General features: G+C 36.9%; 1 protein-coding gene across 1 annotated transcript in view; it reads left to right on the top strand.

Moving 5' to 3' along the window:
* WDR64 (WD repeat domain 64) overlaps positions 1 to 22,039 on the top strand; it is a 124,979-nt gene that overhangs the window by 16,713 nt on the left and 86,227 nt on the right. The window contains exons 3-8 of the mRNA XM_065935640.1: positions 5,671 to 5,773; positions 8,472 to 8,575; positions 11,505 to 11,534; positions 12,789 to 12,899; positions 15,480 to 15,694; positions 19,251 to 19,385. Coding sequence (XP_065791712.1) covers positions 5,671 to 5,773; positions 8,472 to 8,575; positions 11,505 to 11,534; positions 12,789 to 12,899; positions 15,480 to 15,694; positions 19,251 to 19,385 — 698 coding nt within the window. The remainder of the gene's footprint in view (positions 1 to 5,670; positions 5,774 to 8,471; positions 8,576 to 11,504; positions 11,535 to 12,788; positions 12,900 to 15,479; positions 15,695 to 19,250; positions 19,386 to 22,039) is intronic.

Below are 22,039 nucleotides of genomic sequence, written 5' to 3'. Positions count from 1 at the left end.
TCATTTTGTTGCAATGGTGAATGGGATTGAGTCCTTAATTTCTCTTTCTAATTTTTCATTGTCAGTATATAGAAATGCAAGTGATTTCTGTGTATTGATTTTGTATCCTGCAACTTTGCTAAATTCATTGATTAGCTCTAGTAATTTTCTGATACTATCTTTAGCTTTTTCTATGTACAGTATCATGTCATCTGCAGACAGTGAGAGCTTTACTTCTTCTTTTCTCTTCTGGATTCCTTTTATTTCTTTTTCTTCTCTGATTGCTGTAGCTAGGACTTCCAGAACTATCTTGAATAATAGTGGTGGAAGTGGACACCCTTGTCTTGCTCCTGATCTTAGGGGGAATGCTTTCAGTTTTTCACCATTGAGAATAATGTTTTCTGTAGGCTTATCATATATGGTCTTTACTATGTTGAGGTAGGTTCCTTTTTTGAAGTGTTTTAATCTTAAATGGGCGCTGAATTTTGTCAAAGTCTTTTCCTGAATAGTCAGATTGTCATATGGTTTTTATCTTTCAATTTGTTAGTATGGGGTATCACATTGATTGATTTGCATATATTGAATCCTTGCATTTCTGGAATAAACTCAACTTGATCATGGTGTATGAGCTTTTTGATTTGTTGCTGAATCCTCTTTGCTAAAATTTTGTTAAGGATTTTTGCATCTATGTTTATCAGTGATATTGGCCTGCAGTTTTCTTTTTGTGTGTTGTCTTTGTCTGGTTTCAGTATCAGGGCAATGGTGGCCTTGTGGAATGAGTTTGGAAGTGTTACTCCCTCTGCAATTTTTGGAAAGAGTTTTAGAAGGATGGGCATTAGCTCTTCTCTAAATGTTTGATAGAATTCTCCTGTGAAGCCATCTGGTCCTGGGCTTTTGTTTTTTGGGAGATTTTTGATCACAGCTTCCATTTCAGTGCTTGTAATTGGGTTGTTCATAATTTCTATTCCTTCCTGGTTCAGTTGTGGAAGATTTAACTTTTCTGAGAATCTGTCCATTTCTTCTAGGTTATCCATTTTATTGCCATATAGTTGTTCATAATAGTCTCTTATAATCTTTTGTATTTCTGCATTGTTTGTTGTAACCTCTCCTTTTTCATTTACAATTTTGTTGATTTGATTCTTCTCTTTTTTTTCCTTGATGAGTCTGGCTAAAGGCTTGTCAATTTTGTTTATCTTCTCAAAGAACAAGATTTTACTTTTATTAATTTTTACTATTGTTTCTTTCATTCCTTTTTCATTTATTTCTTCTAGGATCTTTATGATTTATTTCCTTCTACTACTTTGGGGGATTTTCTGTTCTTTTTCCAGTTGTTTTAGGTGTAAAGTTAGGTTGTCTATTCAATGCTTTTCTTGTTTCTTGAAGTAGGATTGTATTGCTCTAAATTTCCCTCTTAGAATTGCTTTTGCTGCATCCCATAGATTTTGAATTGTGTTTTCACTGTCATTTGTTTCTAGAAAATTTTTTATTTCCCTTTTGGTTTCTTCAGTAACCTGTTGGTTATTTAGAAACGTGCTGTTTAATCTCCATGTGTTTGTGTTTCTTACAGTTTTTTTTTGTTGTAATTGAGATCTAGTCTCATAGCATTGTGATCAGAGAAGATGCTTGATATGACTTCAATTTTCTTAAATTTACTGAGGTTATGATTTGTGACCCAATATGTGGTCTATCCTGGAGAATATTCCATGTGCACTTGAGAAGAAGGTGTATTCTTCTGCATTTGGATGGAATGTCCTAAAGATATCAATGAGATCCATCTCATCTAATGTATCATTTAAGACTTGTGTTTCCTTATTAATTTTCTGTTTTGATGATCTGTCCATTGGTGTGAGTAGAATGTTAAAGTCTCCTACTATTTTTGTGTTACTGTCAATTTCTCCCTTTATGTCTGTTAGTGTTTGTCTTATGTATTGAGGTGTTCCTATGTTGGATGCATAGATATTTACAATAATTGTGTCTTCCTCTTCAATTGATCCCTTGATCATTATGTAGTATCTTTCCTTATCTCTTATAATCTTCTTTATTTTAAGATCTATTTTGTCTGACATGAGGACTGCTATTCCAACTTTCTTTTGCTTCCCTTTTGCATGGAATATATTTTTCCATCCTTTCACTTTCAGTTTATATATGTCTTTAGGTCTGAAGTGGATTTCTTCTAGACAGCATATCTGTGGGTCTTGTTTTGTATCCATTCATCCAGATTGTGTCTTTTGGTTGAAGCATAACACAATTGTTTTGAGTGAAGGTAAAGAAAACTAAGTGCTACTAGAGCCATCTTACAAAAAATAAATAGAAAATAATTTTTTCCAACCCCCAAAATCTCTTTGTATTAGCAATGCCACAAAAAGGTACATTTTATTTCTCTAGGTTTTAGATACAAATGTATTTGGAAAAAATGGATGTTTATAGAGTAATAAAACTTTAGGACTCAACTAAAATATCATCTAGACCTGTGTTTTTAGTTTATAGTGAGGGAAATTAAATGTAAAGAGATGTAAAGAAATGTGATTGTCTTAAATTGATAAAGCCAGTCACTAGAAGATTCAAAAGAAGATACAATCTTCTTTTCCTGCAATAGTATGTTATTCTAAATTTCCAGGGAGCAATTCACAAGCATGTTCTTTCTAAGAGCACATCCAGTTAACTCAAAGAATAGCCATCCCAGCAGATAGACATCTGGGATGTCCATGACTGTGTTCCCCCAAAGTAAACTTAAATTGAGCTACTTTAAATCTTCCCAGGAAGCTCAGTGGTAAAGAGTCTACCGGCCAAGCAGGTGACACGGGTTCACTGAACCCTCCCTGGGTCAGAAAGATCCCCTGGAGAAGGAAATGGCAAGCTATTCCGGTATTCTTGCCTGGAGAATATGGGCCGGTATTCTTGCCCATATACAGAGGAGCCTGGCAGGCTACACAGTCCATGGGATCACAAAAGAGTTGGACATTACTTAGTGACTAAGCAACAAAAATACTATACACCTAAAACTATATGCTAACTTCAAAAATGTGAAAAGAATGGTCCAGGATAGGTTTAAAAATGAGTTGCATACTGGTTTTTATTTTCATTTATCTGCTTTTTATTTTCTCCAAATATTCTACATTGAACATGTGTCCCTTAGGTAATCAGGGAAAAAAAGTATAGTTAAAAAAGATAGATCACTTAATGAATGTAGCAAGCCCTTTAAATAACAGAGTTAAAAGAAAATTAATACTCTAAAGCATCATCAATAGTCATAAAATTCTCTAAAATGTCCCACTGGTTACTGGAGTGAAATTTAAACTTTTGAAAGAGAAATTCTGAGATTCTTGAGGCTATAGCCCATCACAAGAAAGGAGATGTTTTCTGCTATTTAAAAACATTTTTTATAAACCTTTTTGTTCAAAGTGTAATAACAAAGACAGCTAAAGAGGCATCTCTTTGAAAGGTCTTTATATGGTATAATATCTCAAATTTTTTCTCAATAAATGTTAATAATTTGATGTTTTTAGTGTTCTTTGGAAATTGCTTATGATAAGCATTGCAATATTGTGTCACTAAGCTTAAAAATAGCAAAAGGTAAAAAAAAAATAGCAAAAGGTATCATTTTCATAAGAGCAGATGTCCTATAGGATGGCACCTATCATAGATGTGACTGTAAACCACATATATGACAGATTGCATGGCTAGTGTACTGACCGGGCAAGCAGCAAAGGTGCTCAGGACAGTTTAGAACTTGCAAAGAGGATATTAACACAAATATTCATTCCTATTGTCATTTCACATTATTATCTGATAATTATCTCACACGACTATCTGAAGTTAAATAGCCTGCTAATGTTTTGATATTTGTGTTGTATTTTGCACAAATAGCTTATTGTATTGAATTGCATTTATAAAAAGAAGATGTGATAGGCAGAATGCTAAAGATGCCCCCCATGCCAGCCACCTGCCCCAAGATTCTTGTCCTGTGGTCATCCAATAAAACATCAACGTAATTTAGGTACTGCTGTGAAGGGACTTTGCAGATGCAATTACGATGACTAGTTACCTTAAAATAAACTATCCTGGATTATCTGGGTGAACCCAATGTAATCACAGGAGTCCTTAAAAACGGAAGAAGAAAGTGGAGGAAGGTTCTAAGTGTGAAGGATTTGACACACCATTGCTGGTGCTGAGATGCAGGGGCCCAAGTCGTAGGACTGAAAAGAGGCCTCTCAAAGGTAGGGGCAGCCCCACCTGACAGTTAGCAAGGACATGAGGACCTCGGGACTTCCTTTCCGCATGCTCTCAATCCTTCAAAGGGAATTAGATGCTTCATGCAGAATGTTCTGTACTCATGGAAAGTTAGCAGCATTTTCTGAAAAGTGATAAATTTATTAACCTTTTAATGAATATTGTTTCTGCTGATGTGAAGAAAAATGGAAAAATACAAAAGAGTCTTTGATAATCTTGGTCTTCCCAAGGAATAAAACCTAATTGTAGGAAATTATTAAGGCAGTTGATAGATGCTGTGAGGTTTGGATGTGGGAGAATGTAAAGGAGGAAGTAGTAACATTTGTGAAACAACTGATGGAAGGACATGTAAACACATAATGCTAAGTCATTATTTACATCAAAATAAACAAATGCTATTATAACAGACTGATATATAGTTGGTCCCTCACGGGCAGCTTCTTAGAAAAGTGCGCTCCCAGGCCTGCAAGTCAGAACTGCACTCGAGTAAGATTCGGTGGTTCATATCCACACTTGAGTTTCAGAAGCTCATTTTGCTCATTTACTAACAAGGCCAACTAGTCTCAAGTTTATGAGAAATACAGTGTGCCATTAACTTCTAAGAACTTTATTTCTGCTTATCATAAGACAACTGAAAAAATAGCTATCTTATGTTTCAAATTCCTTGGAATTACACAATCTGACAATTTATTCACAAATAAAAAGAACTTTACTTCTTTAAGATATTCTTTTCATAGTAATTGATTAATGCAATTCCTGGAGGGTAGGATTTGGAACAGTAAAATTCCAAAGTGAGTGAAAGTGTTAGTTTCTCAATTGTGTTCAACTCTTTGCGACTCCATAGACTGTAGCCCTCCAGGCTCCTCTGTCCATGGAATTCTCCAGCAAGAATACTGGAATGGGTAACCATTCCCTTCTCCAGCGGATCTTCATGACCCAGGGATCAAACTCAGGTTTCCTGAACTGCAGGCAGATTCTTAATTGCCTGAGCCACCAGGGAAAGCCGCCCCCCCCGCCCCCGCCCCCAATAAAGAAATGAAAAGTCTTTCTCAGGAAGACTTATGGAAATGGGTAGGAATAGTTATTTGAGAGTGGCCAAATTCAGCATCAGGGTTCTCAGTTGAGCATTGAGAACTGTCGGATAAAGACTGATTTGATTTCCAAACAAGTGCCATCTCCTAAGTGAAATATCAGTCTGAGCAAGGACATCAGCCTGGAACATCAGTTTATCCATTGGCGAGAAAAATCTATAACTACTCAAAACTCATGCCCATCAGTTTGCAGTATGCTGAATAATATCAAACCACCTTCTGATATTTACACCAGAACTTCATATTTATAAAGCAATATGTTGATTGTTAATTCGAAGTAAGCCTTCAGATTCAACCGACATTAAATCTCTTACTCTACAGCCATTTCTGAGATACTGTGCGTGTTTACCTGTGTTGTTTGGAATTTCAGATCTTTGGCTACTTTTCTTCTGAAGAAGATTCTCTTATTAGCCAAATGGATGAAGAAAATTTGGTTTTCCTCGTTTCTAGAAAACAGCGAGTCATAATTTCAGGTGATAATTTAATTTCCCTAACAATTAATGTGGGTTTTAATATTTTCTCAAAAATAAATAGTGGGAATACATTTCCATTGAAACACTTTCCATCTTATTTACTTTTTCAGTAATTTATAACAAGAGAGGGAAGTGACAGTTTCAAATGCAGTATCAGAAGAAACTTGCAATTGAGTTGGAAATATTATCATTGCTCTGAAGGATACTAAGTAGGGAATATAAGGAGGGAAAATTCACATTTTTCAGAAATGGTTCAGATCTCAAGTTAAATCTCTCTACAATGTCACCTCAATAATGTGTGCTCCAGTACCAAATGGATCAATCACATTTAAAAATATATATATTCTTAAAATTGAATTTTCAAGTTTTCACTTCTTAGAACTTTTTCCCAAGCTCCCACCCTTGATTATCTTATGGAGGTTAGCCTTACACCTTGCAAACTGTGAATCTGGGTCAATAACAGAGGAGTGTTAGCTCAGTTTGAGGTCTCCAGTTTAGATATGTCATTTGCTTTAAAATTTGATCTTGGGTCCCATGAACTCATTTCCCTGTCCACTATCGAAGCCATGGGTTTTCTTTCTTTTCTTCCCTCCAGGGAGGGAGAAGTCCAGGATGTGGAAAAGAAACCTCCAGAATCTGTCTTTGTCCTCAAGCATTTCATCTTAAATTCTGAAATGAAGGGCATAGTCTAGATCAAATCTGGTATTATTTAAAAAAGAAAGAAAGAAAAAAAAACCCTGAACTTATTTCAGTCCTTTGTGAACAAAACCCACCCTGACTTTTGACCCTTCCTTAGCCCAACTATAGACCTCACCAGAGCCTAAACTCTGGGCTTCTCCATGGGAACTATCATCAAAGAACAGAGGCCAGGGAGCAGCGGTGATGCAGTTGTCATCACTTATTGAGGAGTGGCTAGTGACCAGGGGAGATGTGTTTCTGGCCTCCTAAATTAAAATTTCAAAAGCATCTTTATAGATGGCCCTTGAGTTCCGTAACTTGTTTATTCTCTCAACAAATATTTGTTAAGGTCTACTTTGTAAGCCAGGCTTCCCTAGTGGCTCAGTGGTAAAGAATCTGCCTGCCAATTGAGAAGACGCGGGTTCGATCCCTGGGTCGGGAAGATCCCCTGGAGAAGGAAATGGCAACCCACTCCAGTATTCCTGCCTGGAGAATTCCATGGACAGAGGAGCCTGGCGGGCTACAGTCCATAGGGTTGCAAAAGAGCTGGACATGACTTAGTGGCTAAACAATTTTGTGAACTAGGTGACTTTCTAAGTGCTGGGGACACAGCGGTGAACAAGCAATCATAAATGCCTGACCTCATGGAATCTACATTCTAATGGGGGAAGAGACAGACACTTTTTTTAAAAAGCAAGTATATTAAGCACTATAGCAAAAAATAATGAAGTGAGCAGATTGTGGAGGAAAATAAAGCAGGAGCGTGGGAGGAAGTTGGTTTAGACATGCGAACATGAGTTGGGACTTTAAACAGGGTACTTGGGAAAGCCCTGGAGGAGACTTGAGAGTAAAGCAGATACTTCAAGCTGGAGTGGAGTGGTGGGGGAGGGAGAATAGTGGAAGGGGGAGGTTAGCGCAGCCACAGCCGTGAGGGCCCTGACGTCCAGGGCCTTGTGGCCACACTGAAGACTTCTGAGACAAAAAGCTGTGAGAGGGCCCGGCCTGAGTTACACGTCAGCAAATGTTCTGGCTTCTGTGGTTAAAGTGGTCTATCGTGGGGAAGGAATGGAAGCAGAAAACATGATGGTGGCTTGGCATAAAATATTCTCAAGTTTTTTGTTTTTTTTTTTCATATTGATCCCTCCAAGGAGTCTTTTGGAGCTTTTTTCCTAATTGCAGGCCCCTTTCATCCCCAGCTCCCTCTCAACCTCATTCCCCCAAACTTCAGACATTTTAGTACCTCAGATACTGTGTCTCTGCCTATGCACTGTATATATATCCAAACTTTGACACAGAGAGTAAGAGTTGTTCACATGCCTTGGCCCATCAAGAACTAATTTGTAGCCTTTTGGGGAAAATATTTTCTCTGTTGAGAATGTGTGGGTTAGGCGGATAATACTGGAGTATGAAATTTGTTCCCTTGCTTTTCCTCTCTAAACATTTGCAATGATAAAAACTTGATTTAAATCATCCTGGGAAGAAGCTCAATATGTGCAGCTTTATCATTCAGCATATAGGCAAAGAAACACGAAAGTGTTTTCTCCAAAATGCATTTTAAAAAAAAGCCTAAAACAGTATTAAGGCAGTTTCATTTTTTTGTACTGAAAAGCCTGAGGTGGTATTAGAATTTCATTCTGTGTAAATCATATGGTAACAGTTTGAAGAAAGAAATCTTGAATGTGAAGATCTTAAAATAGAAATAATTCTAAAAGACATTTGGAAAACTCATTCTCTGAAATATGCACGTGGAGGTGGGGCTAGGTTGTGATCTTAACTTCTATGGGAAGTCATGGACCACATTTAGTTGGAAAACATTAAAAAGTCAGATTAGTATCTCTAAGGATAATTAAAAAGCAATAGTTGCTCTTTTTTTTTTTTTAAATTTTATTCTACTTTAGTTTTAAAGTAACTAGAGCCTTAACATTGGTTGTTTCCTTTTTCTTTTATGATTGAAACTCTTAACAAGTGACTTTTAGGGTCTTTACTGCTAGGAGCTGAAATGAGTGTGTGCCATTCACAGGGAGTAGAAGACGGGATGTGATTAAGTGCATTGTCAAGATTCCTCAATTGGATTTACTAATAACAGCTTCTCAGAAAGGAATGATAACAGTCTTTAATAGCCAGGTAATTTGAGAGCTTGGTTTCCTTCCTCTCTCCTACCTTTCTCTTTTGTTTTGTCTATGTATTACGCCTATGTATCAGATGCAGCAGAAACCATAACCATATTTCAGAGTTATTCTAAGAAACAAAACCAAGTATTATTAAAACAAGAAGCTTGCTCAACCCCAGAGCAGCTTTTGAGAATTTAGTAACCACATTTGTCATTGTTCCTTGGGGTACCCTATTGAACCACGTGCATCAACACAATTAAAGGATACCCTTAGATAATTTCTCAAATAAAATCATAAAAACTCACAAGTCAAGTGATTTTGTCATAATACTACCAAGTAATAAAAGGTTCCAACTTGAAACCTTTTGTTTGAGGTTTAAAAAAGGGTCAAATGCTAGCTCCTCTATTTTACCATACTATATGTTAAGCAGGGAACTTAATGAGCCAACATACATCTTTTCATGTCTCTTTTTCTCATATTTGTAAAATGAGGACAACAGGATCAGTCCCCTCACCCTCAGAGCACTGTAGTGAACATCAAATGAGATAATGAATATGGAAACATTTTATTAAGGCATTGCTATTATTAATGTCATTCCTTTCTAAATTTATGTTTTTGGACTTCTATTTTCAAAATATTAGGGATTGTAATGGAATGTATGATGATATGATAAAATATGATATAGACAATTGTTTGGTGTTAAATGTACAAAAATTGATTTAATTATTAATTTATTTTTAAGTAGAGTCAAGCTTTATACAAATAAAATATGTTTAAAATAGTTATCACATGATTAAAATTTCAACAATGATTTTCAGCCTTTCAGTGATTTTCATCGCAGGCAGCCAGATTGCGTCAAAGAGGGCCGCCTGCACCCAGAGGTGCAGCAGGAGATTCTGAGTACAAGTGTGGAGACTGGCTCCCCCTACCGACCTCCACCACAGCTATGCATGTTTCTGCTAGGCCCCAGTTCCTCCTTATCCAGATCAGAGAACATCTCTCCCTAGGTAGTTCCGCTGTTTGCGTGATTTAATCAATATAAATCACTTAGCTTCGTTGTAAACCCTTAGTAAATAATGACAATTATAATTATGAACAAATAATGTGAAAATAACAATGGGTTTGCCTCGTTAAGTAGGCTTCCCTTGTGGCTCAGCTGGTAAAGGATCTGCCTACAATGGAGGAGACCTGGGTTTGATCCCTGGGTTGGGAAGATTCACTGGAGAAGGGAATGGCTACCCACTCCAGTTTTCTGGTCTGGAGAATTCCATGGACTGTGTAGTCCACGGGGTCGCAAAGAATCAGACACTCACTCATTAAGTATGAAAACCTTCCTTAGTCACTTTTTTTCTCTATGCATTATTATCCTTTTCATTTTTTTGCCTTTAATTCCTCAAAAGTAGAACTAATATGGTATCTAAAGAAAAACAGTGAGGATAAAAATTTTATGATGTTCATATTGAAATAGTTCAGGATTATGTGAAATAAGTGAGATGGCATCAAATTTTCAGAGATGCGTGTGTGTCTCTTTCTCTTTCATATACACATAGGATTATGAAAATTTTAGAGCAGATAAGGGAATTTTTAAGCGACTTCCACTAAAGATGGAGAGAAATAGAAGAGGGATTTCTCTAATCCCTTTATTTTTTCCTTTAGAAAAAAGTACCTGGTTGAAAAAGTATTTTTGAACTCTTCAGATGAAAGACAGTCTGTGATGACCACAACTAACAGTTCTAGTAATCTCCTTGATTCACATTTTCTTCTTTTCACATAATCCATCCTTCTAGAAAGCCATTTTCTAAACTTCCCCAAAGACCATTTGAGCATGCAAAAGAAACTCGGTCATTAATAAACTTCAGACCCTTACCTTTACCTTGGGAGCAGTTAACATGCGTTAAGAATAGAAGAGGGCTTCCCTGGGGGCTCAGTGCTAAAGAGCAAGTGCAAGAGACACAACAGATGGGGGTTAGATCCTTGGGTTGGGAAAACACAATGGAGAAGAAATGGCAACCCACTCCAGTATTCTTGCCTGGGAAATCCCATGGACAGAGGAGCCTGATGGGCTAGAGTCCACGGGGTCACAAAAGACTCAGACAGGACTTAGCAACTAAACAACAACAACAAAAGGTGGCAACAAGAGGTTGCTCATGTCCTTACTAGCTCTCCTTAGATAAATCTATGACTCTTCACTAGTTTAGCACTTAGGATATTATATTCACTCAATACATATTTATTGGGGCTTCCCTAGTGGCTCAGATGGTAAAGAATCTGCCTGCAATGCAGGAGACCTGGGTTCGATCCCTGGGTTGGGAAGATCCCCTGGAGAAGAGAATAGCAACCCACTCCAGTAATCTTGCCTGGAGAATCCCATGGACAACGGAGCCTAGTGAGCTACAGTCCATGGGATCACAAAGAGTAGGGTATGACTGAGCGATCAACACATAAACATTTATTTTTTGAATAGAAGAGAAAACCCACTAGATAGAATATTCTTAAATCTCAATAACTTGAGAGATAACTTTCAAATGAAATGCTTTTTTTTTCTATATCAATCTATATTCATATTGACCTATTTACCATTCTTGCCATTACTGTTAGCATTATTTTGCAGTCCCAATTTTTAGTATCAGAGGTTGCTCTGAATAGTTAAAGAATGTGAGGAAATGTGCATATAGAAGGAATAAAATAAATAATAAAGTTTAAGAGCACAGTAACCAGGCTTAAAGATAAGACACAGAAACATGAAGTTGCCCAAAGCAAACAGTGCGTTATTCCACATAGGCAGGCTTTTCAGAAGTAGGAGGAACCAGAAGACTCACAGAAGGTAGAAATGACAATTGAGGTTAAACCAAGGAGATACCATAGTGCTTTATAGTCAGCGTTTTCATCTTTAATCATAGTGCCAACGGGGTTTCATTATTCTCTTCCTTTTTTTTCAATAGATGAAAATTCAGACCAGTACCAATGTTACAGTAAGTACTTTTTAAAAATTCTTAATCAAATTAAAATGATTGATGATGATTCTTCCATAACTAATCAAAATCTCAGTGAAGAGCCTGAATAGGCTCTGAGAATAAGATGTTTCATAGGTTTTAGTTTTATCTTTATTGACTAGGATCCAAACTAAACCTTGAGTAACAGCAAAGAGGACACAGATCTTGTTTTCTGAGTTAATTTGCTTGGAAATTGATTATTCCCTGGAAGCTTCAATTTAAAAGCTTTGGCTGCTTTTCGAAGTGCTCACTATTAAGGAATGTAAAAAGAAAAAAAGAAAGGCAAAACCCACACATTGTGAGGACAGGAAATAGTCAGTGATAGTTATTTGAAAACATTTTAAACTTGAAAACAGCATAAAAAATGAGTGCAATTTTGTAATTGATTTAATTCATATTACTAATTGGAACAGTAATCTTGTGGCAAATGTTGTAAAGCTATGGTGACTTCCCACTGCAGAATCCGTGGCTTCCCACGGTGGAATCCCACTGTGGCTTTATGAGGGACGGGGAATGGTTAGCTTTCACCTTCCCTGTATGCACAGACATGCACTGAGGTACCAGGCAGGGGAGTCTCTGAGTCTCTGTTTTTCTTAAACTTTCTTAAAATGCCTGATGGGTTTTACAGAAGATTCAGGGCATACCTGGAGCACTGGGAGCAGTTTCTGGCACAGATACACTCACCAGTGGGAGCCTTTGCTCCTGTAACATCGTGCGCTGTCAGTGACAGTATGGGTCCAGGCCAGGCCAGCCTGCTGGCTTTTGGAAGGCATGAGGCAAACTTGTTGGCCTCAAGTTGATCCCTGACCAGATGATCACCAAATTTCTTATCCAGCTAAAAATGTTAAGCATGAGGACAGGGCCAGAGAACTTGCTTAATCAGTGCCCTAAATCTAGTCTTAGCTCCTGTGAAGAAGTGTTCTCATGTAGAAGAACATGCACAAAGATGACTGCTTGGCAAGTGGCTATGTGCTTCCAGGGAGCTGTGCCAAGACCTTGGCTGTGCCATTCTCCAGCTGATGGTGCTGAGAAACTCAGGGTTAAAGGGAAAGAGATGAGACCCTCTTGTCAAGACATCAAAGAAGCGATATTGTGTGGCTCCTCTGCAAACAAGGGGGCAAAATGGTGCTTTTAATGTAACTAATCTATTCTTTATTAGCCAGTCATTATGAGATAGAACAAAACACAATATAGTCCAAAACACAACATTCTGATTCCATGTTTTTCCATCAGGATACCTCCTGGATTACAGGATGTGATTACCTCTCACAGCTGAAACGAATTGTTGCTACTACTGAAAGGACCATTATTGTCTGGGATTATAAAGCTCAAGGGAGCAGCCAGGTACTGTGCTAAAGGAAATACTCAAAGAAATTGGATTGTCTTTTCCATTCAGGTAGGATATGAGCAACTCACTTTCTCTATTGAACATCAGTTTCCTCATATATTAAATGAAAGTGAAGTGAAAGTTGTTCAGTTATGTCTGACTCTGCAATCCTAAGGAATTCTCCAGGCCAGACTGCTGGAGAGGGTAGCTGTTCCCTTCCCCAGAGGATCTTCCCAATCCAGAGATTGTACCCAGATCTCCAGGATTGCAGGCAGATTCTTTATCAGCTGAGCCACCAGGGAAGCCCATAAAATCAGGGGTTAGCTATTAATAAAATAGTCTAGTCCAGCAGTAATATTCTGAGCCTTAATTAAAAGGGAACGTATTTTCATTTAGCATATGTTTAATTTGGTTTGTTTTTGAGAGCGAGAGATTGACTAGTTCATTTCTCAATTTACACCTTTCTCTGAATCCAAATTATCTTTGATTATGCTCATGTTATCCAGTTCAGACTTTCCCTTCAGTCCAGCTTTATTTGGCAAAAGAATTACTAAAATCAAATACCTAATTCTGGCAAAAAAAATCTAATGGGGTAGATGTTAATGTTAATCCTTTCAGTAAATGAAATGTTATGGTTTAACCAATTTACAGTATTTACTGAGCATCTGCAGAAACAAAGATGAACATGTTCCCTGTACGGAAACAAAACAGCCTTGAGGAATCTCGTGAAAGAACATAATATGTAATACAATGGTACAGATAATTATAAAGTAAAAAAGAACAAGAGCTCAGGGAGAGGTGCGCTCACTAAGAACTGGGGTTGTTTAAATATGCCCTCAGGAAGCAGGCTGACTTTGAAGGACATGGAAGATTAAGAAATAATTTACCCTTCCTCTGTGCCGTACTAGTCTCAATGAGAAGTAAATTTCCTATGCTTGTCCACAATATTGGCCAACTAATGATGCCAAGATGATTTTAAATAAGACAGCTGTTTGCTTAATGTATTTTAATGTGATGTGTCCCTATCTCATGTCATATAGTTTGATTATAATCTCTTCCTTCTCACTCTCTTGTTTTCACTCTTGCTTTTCAATCTCATAGAAGCCTGCACTGTGTTGAAATCATCTTCTTCCATGCTTCGGTACCCCGGCTTCTTCTCTCTTTCCCGTCTCATATTACCCCCAAGATGGGTCATCTCTTAAACCTCTGTCCTTCAAAACTTGAATCTCAGGTAGATGCTATAGCCCTTCTTTACTCCCTTGCAGTGGCTAAACCTTGCTAGAGGAGAACTCAGAACCACACTATTCAGCATCACTGCAAAGGGTCTGCCACCTCACTTGAACCCTCACTGTATTCTATCAACCTGTTTCTGATTCTTGCCAACTCACTTTCCCACTCCTGTCAAGTGTTCCCTTTCAGCAGATTAACTTCTTCCTGTTTCTGAGAATACTGAGCCTGGAAGGTTTGTCCTCTTTCAAATTCTATCTTTAACTAAGCTTTAACTAAGAATGCAACACTACGTCCCTCCTTTCTTCGTTCCTCTCTCTAAAAACAAAATCTGACACTCCCTGTATCCAACATCCCCATCCCCTCCTGCCTTGTCCAGAACAGGGCTCTAGCTTCTTCCCTTTCTCTTTTTTTGACAATTAATCTCTTCTCCTAGGATCCTCTTTTTCAACCTCCTCTGAATATTCCTCTCAACCAATTCAGATCCTAGATCCAAGGTCAACTTCCTTGACCATGGGAGCCAAAGTGACCGCTTCAGTAACTCTTTATCACAGCACTCTGGTTTATTTTTTAAAGTGTACATCACATTATCCGGAATAATCTGTTTTATTCATCTGTCTCCCCCAACTGGGATAGTAGTTCCACAAAGTCAGAAACGTTTGTTCATCACTAACAGCCAGTGCCTAGAATGGTTCTTGCCATATTGTAGGTGCTCAATAAATATCTGTTGAATGACTGAATGAACCTGTCAATATGTTCAAGTTCTATTCTTTCTATAGGAAACAAGACATTTAAAATTTTTTAAATACTTTTTTCTTCTCTCTTAGGTAGAAACTAAGTCCCAGGAAAGCAATGGCTATATAGCTTAGTGAACCTAGTTTGATAATATAGTCAGTTCGATAGATGCTTGCTGAATATTTCTGGATACATGTAGATGTTAGGATATTTTTCTCCTTGTAAAGTAATTGGGACTTTGATATTAGATTTTCCTATTTATCACTCGTTTTTATTTCAATGGTATTTTAACATCTGAACTTTTTTTGCCTCCTGTTAATATTGCCTTACAAATTCAAGAAAGGAATATTCAGAGCAGTATATCAGAAAATCTCATTATTTATTGAGCCAAAGATAGATACCTCACACTTTACTCCAACAAAACACCCAAAAGCACAGTGTTGGGCTCACAGCAAGTGTTCATTAACTTCTGCTTAGTTAGCTTTGTCTTTTTCAAGTTCCTTTAACAGTGGGAGTATCTAAAATGAAAAACATCAGAAAAGTAAAATCTTACAAAAAATAAGAGCAATATTTAAATTTAATATTTAGATATTTAGAGCAACACAATAACATTTAAAGCATTCTTCTGTTTCTAGGAAAACTATTTTGTCATAAAACCTATGGATCATTGCCTCCTCTGTGTGTGTGTAGTGTCTTTGCCTGACCAGCTCTGCCGAGATGACATCCTTTTGGGGGATGATGGTGGTTTTGTGAGCAGATTCACAGTAAATAGTGAAGACTTTGGATTAAAGCAGGCAAAATCAAAAAAAAGATTACAGAATCAGGTCTTAGACTCAAAGAACTTCAAAAGGTAAGGATATTATATGGGTATTCCAATAATTTTAATATAGACACTGTTCAAGTATTTATATAATGAAAATAATATGCCAGACCCCATGGTAGATATTTTAAATACAAAGCTGAAAAAGATTTTTTTTTCTTTACCTCAAAGGACTTCCAGTATAACATGGAAGACTGGAAAATCAGCAACTGAAATCCATATATCAAATGCTATTGACAGTTAAAATCTATAGATACTTGAATGGATTAAAGGGTTCAATGAAAAATTAAATCATAAAAAAGGAAAAGGTACATATGACTGTTTACTAGTATTAAAATATGCAAGAAGATTCTAAACCTAAAAACAATGGATACAGGACTCAAATAAAAAGTTTGATAGGTTTGACTATTCACAAAATCAAAAGATAATATCTTGAAAATAAATAGCAAGCTGGGATAAATATAAAAATATGACAGACAGTGGGTTACTAATCTTTAATAGGTGTTAGAATTCAATTAAAAATAATAATTTCTCAAGATAAAAATTTGCAAAGATGATGAACAGATAATTTACACACATACCCACACAGTAGAAATAGTCAATGAACATTTCAAACTGATCATCAGGCAAAAATGCTAACAACAGATATCTCCAACTGATAAGATTATGGGTGATTTCTATTGTCTGCTTTATAACTGTAGTGTTTTTGAAGTTTTTAGAGTAAGGTATATATTAATTTTATTAGCAGAAAAACAGACTTTTTACTAAACACAACCTTTTTATTAATCAAAGAAGTGCAACTTAAAGTCATATACAACTTCTCACTTATAAAATTAGAAAAGATTAAAAATGGGTACAATGCTGTGAGATAGGTATTCCCACTTACTGCTTGTGGTGAAAAAATGAATCTCTTTTTGGAAAGCAATTTTTGCAGATGCATCAAGGGTCTTAAAAGACATTTGTACATTGAAACCTGTGATCCCCAAGTGTTTAAAAATTTAAGCATGATTATCACAGCATTATTTCTAATAATGAAACATCCAGTGTCCAACAATAGGGGAATGATTAATTTAAATAAGGAACCATTTAAATAAATAATTCATGCATTATATAAATGTGTAATATAATATACATTCTATAAGTATATTTACATATTTTAAAAGTATCTATACATGTGTAATATATTTATATGTAAAATATATTTTTTATCAGAATCCTAAAAAATATTTAAGGCATCAAAGGCATGCAATAAATCATAGTATAACCATATTAGAGGATGCCATGCATTCCCATTAAATTATGTTTTGAAAAATATTTAATAATATGGAAAATGTTCATAATATGAAGCAAAAATACTTTTGTTTTCTATGTATATTTGAATCTAGTTTTATTTAAAAAATGCACAGATGTCCATATGTATATGTGTCCATGTGTGCATCTGTGTACTTCTATGTAGAAAGAAAAATGGCAAATGAAAATATACCCAAACGTTAGCAATGATTCTCTTTGGAAGTGACTCAGAGAAGTGACTTTTATTTTCTTCTTTATGTTTTTCTACTTTCTAAATTTTGTACAAACAAAATTTTTCTTTCACAGTAAGAAAAAACCTTAAAAAATACAGGGTTCTATTTTGCTATTAATACAGCAAATGTTTTATCCCTGAGTTAGAATATGTAATTAAAAGCTCATTACAGATACTGCTACAACAGAATTAAGACTAGTCCATTGCTGAAACCCTAAGAATGACATAATACTTGTCTGGCTCCATTTTCCATCTTTCATATATGAACAGTATGACTTAGTTCCATCAAAGTACTAGCCTCTAATGGGAGACTTTCCCAAAATGTGATGGGCTGTTTTATCCATTATCAAGCACTTTATTCCTATTATGATAGGCTCTTAGATGCCAAGACATGAATCTTCTCTTTACTGAGATGTGTGTCTGCTGTGGCTTTTGTTTAGTCACTAAGCAGTGTTTGATTCTTTGCGACCCTGTGGACTGTAGCTTACCAGGCTCCTCTGTCCATGGAATTTCCCAGGCAAGAATATTGGAGTGGGCTTTATTTTTTCAGGGAGTCTTCCTTACCCAGGGACTGAAACCAAGTCTCCTGCATTTGCAGGTGGGTTCTTTACCACTGAGATACCTGGGCATGACTTAAATTATTTGAGACTGAAGTATATATGGTGGCTCAGACAGTAAATAATCTGCCTGCAATGAGCAAGACCTGGGTTTGACCCCTGGGTTGGGAAGATCCCCCGGAGGAGGGCATGGCAACCCACCCCAGTATTCTTGCCTGGAGAGTCCCCATGGACAGAGGAACCTGGTGGACTACATTCCATGGGGTTGCAAAGAGTTGGATGTGACTAAGCACACACACGTACACACACACACACACACACATATACTTAGGCTGAATGTTGAGGCAAAACACTGTAGAAATTTTAAAAAGTAGCCAGTATCCAGAGTTCAAAATTTAACACAATGTGACACGGAAAAAAGAAATCTCCCTTTTCAATCTGTTTAATCCAATATTGTCAAACTTTCCTGCCTTGAGTTATAAACATGTTTATTTCTCAACTACAATCAAAGAAACTTGATGATAAGGATTTTACATTAATCATCTTATGTCCTCAATACCTGGGACTGAGGACATAAAGCTCAGTCAGTGGTTTTGACTGAGGAAACAAATACACTGGTTTCCCTGCTGGCTCAGCAGGTAAAGGAGCCACCTGCAATGCAGGAGATGCAGGAGATGTGGCTTTTATCTTTGGGAGCATGGCAACCCACTTCAGTACTCTTGCCTGGGAAATCCCATGGACAGAGGAGCCTGGTGGGCTACAGTCCATGGGGTTGCAAAGAGTCGGATACAACTGAAGCAATTGAGCACAGACATGGCAGTTGTCCTAGCCTCAGCTTCACTAGTGATCTGGGATTGCAAACTTCCTTGTTCTTCAGTTTTGAATGTGCTCATGGGAAATATGAAAATGAATTGACTCATACAAGATAAAAAATATTATGAAACAGCCTTCTGTTTGCTTGATCAGGATTTTTTCAATAGGGTAAGGATGATAGTGGCTTCCTTGGTGACTCAGTGGTAAAGAATCTACCTGCCAATGCAGGAGACTCAGGTTTGATCCCTGGTTTGGGAAGATCCTATGGAGAAGGAAACGACTACTCATTCTAGTATTTTTGCCTGGGAAATTCCAGGGATAGAGGAGCTTGGCAGGTCATAGTCCATGGGTTCGCAAATGAGCTGGACATGACTTAACGATTAAACAACAGCAACCAAAGATGATAGGGTCAATATTGGACTGAAATTCATCTAGATTAAAATTTAATTCTGAATCTATAGCTCAAAATCTGATGACAAACTTTTATTTTTTATTTTAAAATATGCTAGATGATGAAAAGGTAAACAGTTGAAAGTTGCACAATGCATAGGATACTGTTAATACATGGAGGATTTACTACAGCTCAGAGCTGCAATTTGGTTGAAGTAAAAGTGAAATACCAGATAGAAACTCAACATGATGTGTCTGTGAGTCTAACGTAATCCCCCCCCCCTTTTTTTTTTGTAATTCCCAGTGTTAAAAGGAAGCTACATAATGACTGGGTTATGAAAATTAGATATATTTCAGCCTTAAATTGCTTTGGATCCTGCTCCTTAGACAGTGTTCATTCATTAGTTTTGGAATCCTTGAAGAGAATTGAGGATAATTTGTAAGTACAATTGTTTATATACATAAACATTTTGTGACTTTCAGGTGTTTTCCTTAAACTCATGGCAGCCTTGGAGCTTTTAAATTGGTTTTTAGAAGTATCAGATGTTAAATATTCCATTTGTTCAACAAGATTAATGAGATTTTTCAGAAGGCAGTTGAAGTTACACAGATATAAACATGAATTCTCTTTTCTTAGGAGCAATTCTGCTCATTTGTTGTTTATTGCTATATTCTATTAAAATAAATCAATATTGATATATCTATATTTTCCAAATATAATTCTATTGGTAAAACTTTATACTTTAAAAATCCTTCTTATAGGTCAATTGACTAGCCAATTACCTATGAGTATCTGTAGCACAACCATCATGTTTCATGTTTAATAAATACACAAAATGGCTTTCTTATAGACAGGTGAGTTTGAATAGTGTATAATCTTAGTTCCTCCCTAGTTATATATTTATTAATAGTTATATTGATGTATAGCAAGGTTATACTAATATATAGTAACTATAAAACAGCCATTGTATTTTTTAAAGAGAGATATATCGTACAGCATGTATAAACCTCAAAAACGTTATGCTAGGTGACAGAAGCCAGACACAGAAGACTGCATATGAAGAATTCCATTTAAAGGAAATGCCCAGAAAAGACAAATTGATGGAAATAGAAAGTAGTAGATTAGTGGATGCCTGAGAGCAGGGGGAAGCAGGGATTCCAAGTGGGTGCGAGAGAACTTTCTGGGATTAGGGAAGGCTAAAGAAGAAAGAAATCACATGATCACATCAGTAGATGCAGAAAAAGCACTTGACAAAATCCAACACCCATTCCTGATAAAAACTCTCAATCTGGACACAGTCACTATACAAGTTTTAGAGAAATAACTCAAAATGGATCATATACCTGAAGATAAAATGCAAAACCATAAAACTCTTAGAACAAAATCTAGGCGACTTTGGGTTTGGCAATAACATTTAAGATACAACTGCATGAAAGAAATCATTGGCAAACTGAACTTCATGCAAATTAAAAAATTTGTTTTGAAAAAGACACCATCAAGAGAACAAGAAGACAGGCCCCAGATTAGGATAAAATATTTGCAAAACATATATGTGATAAAGGATAGTTATCCAAAATATACAAAGAACTCTTATAATACAACATTAAAGCAACCTGATTGAACAATAAGCAAAAGATCTGTGTAGACACATTACCAAAGAAGGTATACAGATGGCAATAAGTTTATGAAAAGATGCTTCACATCCTACATCACTAGAGAAATGCAAACTAAAGTCACAATGAGATATTACACACCTACCAGTGCCCAACATCTAGAACACTGACAACATCAAATGCTGGCAAGAATGTGGAACAATAGGAACTCTCATTCAGAGCTGCTGGGAATGTAAAATGAGCACAGCCACTTTGGAAGATAGTTTGGCAGTATTACTGATCACCCTCCCTAAAACTGTATTCTCTTGGCTTCTGGGAAGCCAGAGTTTTCTCCCAGGATCTTATGTTTGTTCTTTTCCCTTGTGATTTCTCTTTCTGCATCTGCTATTTTTGTGGTGGCATTCTCCAGAGTTTTGTCCTTAACCAACCTTAATAGTCACTTTCTATGCACATCTTGGGTTATTTTCCTCTATCCCAATATATTAATACCTGTATACTGATGAAACCCAAGCTGTCTTGAAACTAGACTTACTTATACCTGCTCACCGAGTCCACCTAGATATCTCATAGCCCCTTAAATTTATTGTTCATAGCTAAATTTTACTTCTCTCACCTTTTAATCTATGCCTTTTATAGCATTTTAACTTTTCTTGGTAGCACTGAAATGGTGCACCTCAGAATGGGACTTGACCCCACACAGTGGGACTCAAACTCAGGCTAAAGCCAGATTGGGACCTGAACTCACGATTTTTAAATTAGAATCACTCACCTGGTGTCAGGTCTTACTGTGGCTCAGGTTCTTTGTGCCTAAGTACAGAAGGAATTCAGTGAGAGGCAAAGTGATAGGCAAGAAGTAGATTTACTAACATCGGACACTTGTGAGAAATGCAAACAGGCTGGCGGGACTCTGCCCTGACGATTAAGTGAGCTACATTTTTATAATCAAAGGAAAGTGAGGGAGGGGGAAAAGACTGCCTTCTTCCTCATTCTTCAAGTAGATGCCAGGCTTACATCACTAGCTCCTCATTCCTATTGGGCGGGAGAGTGTCTGACTGTCTGTATGAGGTTAAACTAGGACTGTCATAGTGCTTATTCAAATAAACTGAAAGGTGGTAACATTTTCTTCTTTCACGTAATGACTCGGGGCATATCTCATACTTTATAGTTAAGCAGGCCTGCTTCATTCCACAACGATTCAATAGCTTTCTTGAGTGATCATTAAATTACAGGGTTCTCCCATCTATTAGGACAAGTTGTACTTGGTCTGAGTTTACAGCATAATCTCTCTGTAATCTCCCTGTGTGTTAATTGCTCAGTCATATCTGACTCTTTGGGACCTCATGGACTGTAGCCAGCCAGGCTCCTCTGTCCATGGAATTCTCTGGGCAAGAATACTGGAGTGGGTTGCCATTCCCTTCTCCAGGGGATCGTCCCGACCCAGGGGTTGAACCCGAGTCTCCTGCATTGCAGGCAGACACT

Source organism: Muntiacus reevesi, chromosome 5 (assembly GCF_963930625.1).
Source record: "Muntiacus reevesi chromosome 5, mMunRee1.1, whole genome shotgun sequence".
Classification (NCBI taxonomy): domain Eukaryota; kingdom Metazoa; phylum Chordata; class Mammalia; order Artiodactyla; family Cervidae; genus Muntiacus; species Muntiacus reevesi.
The sequence above is the reverse complement of the archived record's forward strand: the minus strand, read 5'-3'. Positions and strand labels throughout refer to the sequence as shown.